This window comes from Rhinoderma darwinii, chromosome 5 (assembly GCF_050947455.1).
Source record: "Rhinoderma darwinii isolate aRhiDar2 chromosome 5, aRhiDar2.hap1, whole genome shotgun sequence".
In the NCBI taxonomy this organism is placed as follows: Eukaryota; Metazoa; Chordata; class Amphibia; order Anura; family Rhinodermatidae; genus Rhinoderma; species Rhinoderma darwinii.
Genome location: NC_134691.1, coordinates 217065663 through 217077954, shown reverse-complemented (window position 1 = coordinate 217077954; position 12292 = coordinate 217065663). Strand labels below are relative to the sequence as shown.

Here is a 12292-nt window from a genome sequence, read left to right as displayed (position 1 = left end):
TTCACGAGTCAGGAAATAGTCAGGAAATATTATAAATTAATTCTAATTTATAATACTACCCATTTTTGGTCACTAGATGGAGCTATTCCCAAAATTGCAGCATTGCAACATTGGGTTAAAAGCCCTCGCTCTAGTGAGCTCTCAGCATCCCCCCCTCCTTTATCCTGGCTAGTGCCGGGATAAACGAGGGGTTTGAACGGTGTAACCTCCTACACTGAGTGTCGCCATTTTTTGAGCTAACACACAGTGTAGTAGGTTTACATACAGTAGTAAACACACACAAACACGAACATACATTGAAATCTCTTACCTGCTCCTGCCGCCGCGGCTCCCTCCGGCCCGTCCGCTCCGTTTGCTGCCGCTGGTCCAAGTGCACAAATCCGGAAGCCGCGACCGGAAGTAGTAATATTACTGTCCGGCCGCGACTTCCGGTCCACAGGAAAATGGCGCCGGACGGCGCCAATTTCGAATTGGACTGTGTGGGAGCGGCGCATGCGCAGTTCCCACACAGACGCCGTACACTGAAGTCAATGGGACGGGAGCCGTTCGCATTCCCTATGGGACTGTGGCTGCCGTATTCCATGTCTGTATGTGTCGTTAATCGACACAGACAGAAATGGAACAAAAAATGGCAGCCCCCATAGGGAAGAAAAAGTGTAAAAATAAGAAAAAGTAAAACACAAACACACAAATAAATATAAACGTTTTTAATAAAGCACTAACATCTTGAACATATGAAAATTTTTTTGGGTGATGACACTGTTCCTTTAAGGTGTCAATGCTATTGTTACAGTTTTGATAAAAATTACTGTACTTCTTTAGCGCTATCTTAAAGAGGCTCTGTCACCAGATTATAAGTGCCCTATCTCCTACATAGTCTGATCGGCACTGTACTGTAAATAACAGCAGTGGTTTTTATTTTGAAAAACTATCATTTTTAAGCAAGTTATGAGCAATTTTAGCCTTTAGCATGATCCACAGCACAGTGTGATTGTGCAGTGAAAGAAGGCGGGCAGGAATAATGAGAAGTGTATGATGCTGATTGATCACTGATTGGTCAGCCTCATACACTTCTTTACAACACCCACTTGGTCAAAAGTAAAAACACGCCCAGTTGGTCTTTAAGAAACTCATTAGCATAAATCTAAAATTGCTCATAACTTGCTCAAAAATGATTGTTTTTCAAAATAAAAACCACTGCTGTTATCTACATTACAGCGCCGATCAGACTATGTAGGAGACAGGGCACTTATAATCTGGTGACAGAGCCCCTTTAACAATGTATTTGTCTTATTAAGATATGACATGTTAAGAGCTGTATACTTATATAAACTTTCTTACAAGCATGTCTAATTTTGCCACGATACTGTGATGGTTACCATGGATATTGTCATTTGACTTATTGGCCATGTAATCCTAGACCTTCTACATTCTCTTACAATTGATTATTTGCATGAATACATAATCCCTTCAAATTAATTAATACAATTGCTGTGACAGCACACATCGGGTTGCTTTCTTTTATGCTAGAAAAAAAAGGTTTTGGGCCCATATGCTATTTGTTTATGCTTATGATGACTACTATACATTTCTAAATATTTATTTAATTCCTCTAATTCTAGAAATTATTAAGTGTAGAAACTTTTGACTCCTTGAAGAATTTCATGTTATAACATAATAGTTATTGTCATCATTTATTTATTTTTATTAGTGCTGTTGTTTATTATTATTATTATTATTATTAAAGTTATTATATTAAATTCAACAAACACAGAAATTAACTTCTAGAATAATCAAATCCAGGTATCCTGTTTAAGGGCAGCATATTACAGCAACAGGTCCGTACTCCTTTTAGCCAAAATGGTACAAAAACATTTGGCTAATATCATTGATCACTAAATGCATACAGTAGACTCAGATTCGGTGTATTCATGAGGGCAGCACTCTGCCCTCTATGCCTCCTCTTACTGGGCGGTCACTGGGAGAAAGTAGCATGGGAACTACAGTGTCCCTTCACGGCCACAGTGCACATTCCACAGCCACAGTTGCTCCTTCATAGCCTAGATGTACCATTCATAGCCACTGTGTGTCCCAAAGTAGACACAGTTGTCCTCTATAACAATGGTCCTTCCAGTGGTCCCAATAACAACTGATCTTGGGAATACCCATTTAAAACTAGGATCTTCTCACCTGTATTCTCAGCAAATCAAACAATTATTTTGACAGGGAAGCTTTATCCACTTGCAGAACAACTTTAAATTAATCTAGAATGATCCAGGAGAAACGAGAAGTATAAGTTCTTTCTTTATATTTCCCATTCCTTTTGAAACCACTTCTAGTTTTGGCTCAAAAATCTGTAACAAAATCTGCACCATAATCTCGATATGTGAACATATCCTTATACTGTGACAGGGAAGGGGCAGCAGTAGAAGATGGACACATGATTGGTCTGTTCACACAGCACAGTTATACAGAGAAAATCTAGATTTACAGAAATATATCAGAGGGGAGGAAAAGACCCGAAATATGCAACTTAGACACAACATCTCTGGCTACAGTACATTTAATATGCAACTACAGCAGTCTAAGGAGAAATTAATATCTTTTGGTTTGTAACAGTAGGTACACTTTAACCCCTTAGCGACGAGCGATGGATATATCCATCACAAGCAGGAGCTGGTTCCTGCATAGCAACGGATGTATCCGTTGCTCTGGTCTCGTGGGTACTGCCAGTGTACCCACGTGATCAGCGGCAGGAGCACGGCTGTTATACACAGTCAGGCTCCTGCCGCAACTGCCGGAATCTAAGCGCTCTCCGATTCCAGCTGTTTAACCTATTAGATGCTTCTGTCAATAGTGACAGCGGCATCTAATGTGTTTGAGAGAGACAGCTCCCTCTGTCATCCCAACTGCACCCCGCGATGAGATCGCAGGGTGCCGATAGGTTTCCATGGCAGCCAGGGGCCTAACAAGGGCCCCCAGGTCTGCCTTTAGCAATTGCCGATTAGGCCTATTAGGCTGGGTTCACACGAGGCGGAATTTCACTTGAATTCCGCTGCGGACACTCCGCAGCGTTAATCCGCAGCGGAGCCGTTTCTCCATTGACTTCCACTTAAATTTAGAAGTGTTCGTTTAGACGATGCGTAAAATTCCGCTGCGGAGCATAGGCTGCGGAGCGGAATTTGGTGTCCACAGCATTCTCTGTCTGTTGCGGAGCAGTGGCGGAGTGGTTGCGGACTCATGGCGGAATTTCTCCATTGACTTCAATGGAGATTCTAAATTCCGCAATGAAGTCTGCAGCTGTCATGCACATGTTGTGTGCTGCGGATGCGTCTTGCTTTTTTAACATGACATTTCTTCATTCTGGCTGGACCTATGTATTTCTAGGTCTACAGCCAAACTGAGGAAGTCAATGGGGCTCCCGGAATTACGGGAGCGTTGCTAGGAGACGTCAGTAAATAGTCACTGTCCAGCGTGCTGAAAGAGTTAAGCGATCGGCAGTTACTGTTTCTGCACCCTGGACAGTGACTACCGATCCCAATATACAGCAACCTGTAAAAAAATAGAAGTTCATACTTACCGACAACTCCCTGCTTCTGTCTCCAGTCCGGCTTCCCAGGATGACGTTTCAGTCTAAGTGACGGCTGCAGCCAATCACAGGCTGCAGCGGTCACATGGACTGCCGCGTCATCCAGGGAGGTAGGGCTGGATGCCGAAAGAGGGATGCGTCACCAAGACAACGGCCGGTAAGTATGAAATTCGTTTACTTTCACTAGGGAAAGTGCTGGCCCTTCTCTCTATCCTGCACTGATAGAGAGAAGGGAAGCACTTTTACCACAGTCCGCAGCAGCTAGTCCGCATCAATTTACTGCACATTTTGGGCAGATCCGCAGCCGTAATCCGCAACCCGGATTAGGTGCGGCATTGATGCGGACAGTTGCGGAGGAATTCCGCCACGTGGGGGCATGCCCTTAGATTGCCTGTCAGTTTTACACTGGCAGGCAATAATGCTTTGGTGTACTAAGAATACTAAGAATACCAAAGCATTATTTAAGCGATCAGAAGATCGCAAAGTGAAGTCCCATAGTGGTAGAAAAAAAACAAAAAACAGTTAAATAATGTTTATGAAAAAAAAAATAGATTACAGTAAAAATAAAATAAAAGCACTTTTTAAAAAAAAAATGTTTTATTTAGTAAAAGTCTCAAAAAAACTAACACATACACAAATATGGTATAGTCACGTTCATAAAGATTTTAAAAAGTTAACACATTACATTACAAACCACCGGATGAATGGCGTCCAAAGAAAAGGCAAAAAAACAACATAAAAATAATTTTTTTCTCCCATTACCCCCATAAAAAATAAAATAAAAGTTAATAAATAAGTTCCATGTACCCCAAAATAGTACCAATGAAAAACTACACCTTGCTCCGCAAAAATCAAGCACACATATGGCTACGTCGATGGAAAAAGAAAAAAAGTTACGGCTCTTGGAATGCGGTGATGCAAAAACAAGTAATTTTTTTTAGAATGGTTTTTATTGTGCAAATGTAGGAAAACATTTAAAACCTTTACATATTTGGTATCCTAGTAATCGTCCCGACCCATAGAAGAAAGGTCACGTGTTATTTACATGGCATAGTGAACAGCGTAAATTTATATTGCGAAAACTATGCTGGAAAAGCTGCTTATTTTCAATTCTCTCCTAAAATAAAGTTAATAAAAGTTAATCAATGTATTATATGTATCCAAAAATGGTACAATTGGAAAATACAAATTGTCCCTCAAAAAACAAGCCCTTACACGACTATGTCAATGGAATAAAAAAAAAGTTATGACTCTTGGAATGCGACAGTGAAAAAACGAAAAATATTCCTTGGTCATTAACGCGCAAATAGGTCTGATCATTAAGGGGTTAAGGAGAATAAAATTTATACTGGTGGTATGCCATAGCTTTACATATAATATCTGGAACGGAATATAAGTAGTATAAGTCTTATCCTTTTTGATACCTTACATAGAACACCCTTGATATAATATATGCCTACAATGCTTTTTACTTTGTTGGAAAAGATCTGATCTTAGTCACATAAAACATTTATCATTTGGTTTCACCAACATCTTTGAAGAGCTTTGTGTCTCTATGACAACAGACAACAACCTTGTGTCGTCAGATCCTGCAATCATACTCTTTTCTATCTGTCCCCTACTTCTTGCTAACCTTAGCAAAAACTATGGGACATATGGAAGACAGTATGACTGCACAATCAGACTACCAAATTTGTTTGGTGTCCGTTACCATGAAGACGAATAGCATAGGTCTGCATAGGTGCTGTAGACAGAAAACTTTAGGAAATATATAATCAAGACTACATGCAAACTTGCTTTATCTGTAAAGAGAATGGCAACAGGGAAATGGCTTTGAAGATAGCCAAGAGGGATTTATAAATTTTTCTACACCAGCATAGATATCTCACAATTTGTAGCAAAAATGTTGACTTTTGTGCCGTTCCACCACTCAGGCCACTTTTAGAATAAAGTCAGTGGAGCTTAGCAGAAGTGGGTGGAGCAACCCATGACCCAACAAATGTACCTTAATTTAGAACAAAAAGTGGCAGAAATTATGATGTAACTCTACGCCAGCTCACGGCTGGAGTAGATTGCACTTTATGTTGCAGAGATGATCAGAGATGTGCCTAATTTATTAAGACTGGCATTTGTAACGCCAGTCATAATAAATTTTCCCCCATAGCCTTTAAATGGGTATTTCAATTCTAGCAAATAGAGTTTATTCAATGTATATAATATACAATATACTTTCTAATATACTTTGTGCTCACGTTTTTTAAGGTCTTTGTTTGCAATGAATATGAACCCGCATTAGATTAAAGTTGACGAAACCCACAAATTTCGATGAGCTATGTTTATTGGAGCAGTCGGACAGATCCCCAACAGCAGATGGTGGAAGCCAAGCGTACATGTTTATGGGGAAGTCAGGAGAGATAATTTAAACACTTGTCTAGTGTGTTTTACTGCCAGTACAGATGATGAAATGCCGATCCCTTAATCTTTGCTTCATAGAGAATCACATATGATACATTCCAACATTAATAATTTGTTTTAAAATTATTTATCTAATATAGTGTATTTTGCTCCACAGCATTCATATTATGTTGGAGTCCATACTTTATTTTTGACATTTTGGATAATTATGAACTGTTACCGATGACCAAAGAGCGTATCTATGCATCCGTGATCATTCAGAATCTGCCAGTTTTAAACAGTGCAGTCAACCCAATAATATATTGCATATTCAGCAACAGACACTGCCGCTTATCCAGGTGAATAATAATATCAATGTACCTTAACTTGTGTGATTATAGGCTGTTGTGACATTTTGATGCCTTATTTCTTACTAGGATGCGTTATTCTCATTTGTTTTATGTTTTTTAAAGCTACATGGTGTGAAAATATAAATTACCGCAAATACTGTCAGTGATACTTTCATTATTAACATTGCCAAGACATAAAATTGCACTGTACCCATAGTTTAATCTGATCGAGGGGTATTTAAAAATAAAACTTTACTACACAAAAATATTTCAGATTTTAGGAATGAGTGACATACACACATTTGTGTATGGGTGTAACTGTGGACAGGTTTTGTGGGACTTTTAGACATTAATACTGTTTCGCACAAATAATAATTTTGTGGCATTTTTCTATAACTACGTTTGAGGACATTTTTTGGCACCCCCTACGCAGTATCAGATTGTGAAGAGACGCTCATCTCACAAGGGAAATATTAACATCCAGTTGTTCGTACATTTTCATTAAGAATAACAGGGGAATGACACAGTGCAGAATTCTATGAAAAAAATGCTCTAGAATTGTTATTGTATTATTTGCTAAAACAGACATGTCAGAAAAGCTGACGGCTCCACTTCAAACTAAAGACTGGTTAAGTCTATTCATTCTGAATGTATCATTCTTTTTCATAGGGATCGAAGTTCAGGAAATCTTGCTGGCACCCTGAGAGATAAAACTGAAGGAGTAGAAATGCAGGTGGTATCCAGACCAGAAAACATATAATCTATGGACTATTGAAGTAAAATAATACTATGCATTTGATAACAGCACACAAAAACATGTAAATTATATTATGGGCCAGGTACATTTATGTAATAAATTTACTTACATGTGAGAAAATTATTTCTAATGATCTTTATATCTAATTTGCCATTATCACTTGAAAAGAAAAGTTTTACCTTATTTTTTCCACATAATTTACATACAGGATAATGGATACATGTACTACTCCTCAGTGAATTAGAATATCATCAAAAGTTAATTTATTTCAGTAATTCAATTCAAAAAGTGAAACTCATATATTATATAGATTCATTACACAAAGTGATCTATTTCCAGCATATTTTCTTTTAATGTTGATGATGATTATGGCTAACAGTTAATGAAAACCCCATATTTAGTGTCTCAGAAAATTAGAATATTATATAAGCCCAATTTCAAAAATGGCTATTAATACCGAAATGTTGGCCTACTGAAAAGTATGTACAGTATATGCACTCAATACTTGGTCGGGGCTCCTTTTGCATGAATTAGTGCATCAATGCGGTGTGGCATGGAGGCGATCAGCTGAGGTGTTATGGAAGCCCAGGTTGCTTTGATAGCGGTCTTCAGCTCATCTGCAGTGGCGTAACTACCGCTATAGCAGCCGTAGCGGCTGCTATGGGGCCCGCAGCATGAGGGGGCCCATGCCACCCGCTTGCACGGCCCCCCCCCCCATGGCTGGATGCTCCGCTAGCAGCTGCTATGGCTGCTACAGCGCGACGCCTCTGAAGGGGTTGTTCCTACAAAAGACATGCATACATGTCTTTTGTAAAGACATGTGTGATCGCTGGGACGCCCAACGATAAGGAGAACAGGGGACTGAAAGTCCCCCGAAGTTCTCCATGACAAACCTCGGACTTCCGGGGGCTGTCTTCAGCTCCATAGAAATGACTTGCGCACCGGTTGCGCTTGTGCGCATTCGTGACCAGCGCTCCTTTCATTCTTATTGAACTGCGCAGACGCCGGAAGTCCGAGGTTTGTCATGGAGAACTTCGGGGGACTTTTGGTCCCCCGTTCTCCTTATCGCTGGGCGTCCCAGCAATCACACATGTATCCCCTATCCTGTGGATAGGGGATACATCTCTTTTGTAGGACAAACTATAGGCCGTTTTTTTGTTTTTTTTGGGGGGGGCAATATGGCGTTATCTACAGAGGGTGGTCTGTATGGCGTTATCTACAGGGGGGGTTCTGTATGGTGTTATCTACAGGGGGGTCTGTATGGCGTTATCTACAGGGGGTGTTCTGTATGGCGTTATCTACAGGGGGGACTCTGTATGGCGTTATCTACAGGGGGGACTCTGTATGGCGTTATCTATAGAGGGGACTCTGTATGGTGTTGGGGGGACTCTGTATGGGGTTATCTACAGGGGGGGTCTGTATGGCGTTATCTACAGGGGGTGTCTGTATGGTGTTATCTACAGGGGGCTGTATGGCGTTTTCTACAGGGGGGCTGTATCTACAGGGGGATTTGGGGCTGTAAGACGTTATCTACAGGGAGGCTGTATGGAATTATCTACAGGGGGGATTTGGGGCTGTAAGACGTTATCTACAGGGGGGCTGTAAGGCGTTATCTACAGGGGGCTGTGTATGGCGCTATCTACAGGGTGCTGCATGGTGCTATCTATAGGGGGGCGCTGTGTGGTGGAAGCTATAGGGAGGCACTATCTACAAGGGGGGGTTGTGTGATACCCAGCGGAGGAGGGGCCCCAGTCAAAAGTTTGCTATGGGGCCCAGTCTTTCCTAGTTACGCCCCTGCTCGTCTGCATTGTTGGGTCTGGTGTTTCTCATCTTCCTCTTGACAATACCCCATAGATTCTCTATGGGGTTTAGGTCATGTGAATTTGCTGGCCAATCAAGCACAGTGATACTGTGCTTATTAACCCCTTCCCTCCGCAGCCATTTTTCGGATTTTCACTTTTGTTTTTTCCTCCCCATCTTCCAAAAGCCGTAACTTTTTTATTTTTCCAACATTGCCGTATGAGGACTTGTTTTTTGCGGAACAAGTTGTAGATTTTTACAGCACCATTTATTGTACCATATAATGTAGTGGGAAACAAGAAATAAATTATATGTGTGGCGGAATAGGAAAAAAACTGCGATTCCTCAATATTTTGGGTGGTTTTGTTTTTATGGCGTTCACCGTGCAATAAAAAAATGCATGTTAACCCTATTCTGCGGGTCAATACGATTACAGTGATCCCAAATGTACATATTCTTTTTATGTTTTACTACTTTTACAAGGAAAAAACTGATTGTTAAAAATAAAATGTAAGCTTTGTCGCCACATTCTGAGAGCCATAACTTTTTTATTTTTTTGTCAATTTAGTGATATGAGGGCTTATTTTTTGCAGGGGAGTTGTAGTTCATATTGGTACCATTTTGGGGTACATGAGACTTTTTGATCACTTTTTATTTAATTTTTTGTGGAAGATGAAGTGACCAAAAAACAGCAAATCTAATGTTTTTCTTTTATTTTTACGGCGTTCACCGTGCAGACTAAATAATTATATATTCTAATAGTTCAGAATATTACGGACGCGTCGATACCAGTTATGTTAGCAATTTTTTTTTTTTACATTGTGCTTGACGGAAAATGGGAAAAGGTTATTTTTTTTAACTTTTAATTTATTTTATTTTTTTTATTTATTAAAAAAACTTTATTTTACTGTTTTTTACTTTTTCTACTCGTACCCCTAGGAGACTATAACCAGCTCTTGCACGATATACTGCAATGCTAATGTATTGCAGTATATCGTGATTGTGACGGTCCCCTATGAAGCCCTGCTGGAGGGAGGGCTTCATTGGAGTACAAAGATGGCGGACCTGGGGACCTTCATCAGGCCCCCAAGCTGCCATGCCAACCAACGGCACCCGCCGATCTCGCCGCAGGCAGCCATTGGAACATTAAAGAGGGTCGCCCTCTGGTTTTCAGCTATTTAAATGCCGCGGCCGCGATGGACAGCGGCATTTAACGGGTTAAACGAGTGGGATCTCGCTCGAGTGGGATCGAGTGGGGTAGTGTCGGCTGTAACACACAGCCGACAAACTCGCTTTATGGAGCTGGCTCAGCCCGTGAGCCTGCTCCATACTACCCCACCCGGCATGGTATATATACGGCGGATGTTGGGAAGGGGTTAAACCAGGTATTGGTATTTTTGGCAGCGTGGGCAGGTGCCAAGTCCTGCTGGAAAATGAAATCAGCATCTCCATAAAGCTTGTCAGCAGAGAGAAGCATGAAGTGCTCTAAAATTTCCTGGTAGACGGCGGCGTTGACTCTGGACTTGATATAACACAGTGGACCAACACCAGCAGATGACATGACCCCCCAAACCATTACTGACTGTGGAAACTTCACACTGGACCACAATCAACTAGTATTGATGCTGCTCCACTCTTCCTCCAGACTCTGGGATCTTGATTTCCAAATGAAATGCAAGATTTACTTTCCTCTGAAAACAGGACTTTGGACCACTGAGCAACAGTGTTGGTCCGCTGTGCTATGTCAAGTCCAGAGTAAACGCAGTCGTCTACCAGAACATTTTAGAGCACTTCATGCTTCCCTCTGCTGTCATGTTTTATGGAGATGCTGATTTCATTTTCCAGCAGGACTTGGCACCTGCCCACACTACCAAAAACACCAATACCTGGTTTAATAACCACAGTATCACTGTGCTTGATTGGCCAGCAAACTCGCCTGACCTAAACCACATAGAGAATCTATGGGGTATTGTCAAGAGGGACGTTAGAGACACCAGACCCAACAATGCAGATGAGCTGAAGGCCACTATCAAAGCGACCTGGGCTTCTATAACACCTCAGCAGTGAAACAGGCTGATCGCCTCCATGCCATTATGTTTTGCTTTTATTGCTTTTGCTTTAGATAACTAGCGTTATCAAACAACATAAATGTCAGTCTTTATATTTTCATGTACAGTACATTCTATTATCTGCACAAATATACTGCACAAATGTACTCTAAGGGTATGTTCACACGTAGAGTCAAAAACGTCTCAAAATACGGAGCTGTTTTCAAGGGAAAACAGCCCCTGATTTTCACTCGTTTTTTGACCAACTCGCGTATTTCGTGGCGTTTTCCGCAGCGTTTTCACTGCGTTTTTTACGTCCGTTTTGGAGCTGTTTTCATTGGAGTCTATGAGAAAACGGCTCCAAAAACGTCCCAAGAAGTGTCCTGCACTTCTTTTGACGAGGCTGTAATTTTACGAGCCGTCTTTTGACAGAGACGCGTAAAATGACAGGTCGTCGGCACAGTACATCGTAAAGCCCATTGAAAGTAATGGGAAGATGTTTGCCGACATATTGGAGCCGTTTTTTCAGACGTAATTTGAGGCGTAAAATGCCTCCATTACGTCTGAAAATAGGTCGCGTGAACCCAGCCTTAAAGGTTATGTACACCTTTAAAGCTATTTGTTGTTTTTTTAATAAATCAATGTTTTATGCGATTTGCAACAACTTTAAATTGACTTTGATTTCAAATATTTTTTACTTTTCAAGATACAGTTTCTATGATTCCTGTATACATAAAAACTGTATCCTTCCATCAAAGCCGGATCCGTCAGGTCAGCTGGACTGACAACTCGGCGAAAAGTTGGTCCTGCATGTCTCTGACACGCAGGATCCAGCTAATAACGATTACATCTAAGTTTATGAACTTACAACTACCCCTTTTCTCCATGGAAAAAAAAAACTGCAGATTTTACAGTCCATCCAAATAATGCAAGAGTTATCTATTTTCATTTTATATTTTGTACATTGCTCATTAGGAGAAACATACACACAAAATAATTTCTGTTGCTAATGAAATTTATGTATGCAAAATCTTCAGATTTGCCTGCCCAAAGATGTTGCATGCCCAAAGAACTTTCAAAAATAAGAAAAACATTTTTGTTTTAATTTGTAGGCTGCCATTGGTCCTCCACATTTTACAGTGGTAACTATAATTGTGCGGCAGCATCATTCCTGCTCCAATTTCAAAACTGTGTTTAAACTTGCTGTATTTTACAAGTAATTCTATATAGATAAGAAGAAACAAAATAAATGATGCTAGAAATTTTGTATTAAATGGCTGGGAAAAAAAAACATACTGCAGGTATCAGTTCATCTTATGTCATTGTGCACGGGAAGGAACAACACTAATAAATA

At 40.5% G+C, this 12292-nt stretch overlaps 1 protein-coding gene across 1 annotated transcript in view; it reads left to right on the top strand.

Moving 5' to 3' along the window:
• NPSR1 (neuropeptide S receptor 1) overlaps positions 1-7317 on the top strand; it is a 259080-nt gene extending 251763 nt beyond the window's left edge. Inside the window, exons 8-9 of the mRNA XM_075828530.1 lie at positions 6162-6342; positions 7003-7317. Coding sequence (XP_075684645.1) covers positions 6162-6342; positions 7003-7093 — 272 coding nt within the window. The 3' untranslated portion in view covers positions 7094-7317. The remainder of the gene's footprint in view (positions 1-6161; positions 6343-7002) is intronic.
• Positions 7318-12292: the final 4975 nt, after the last annotated feature.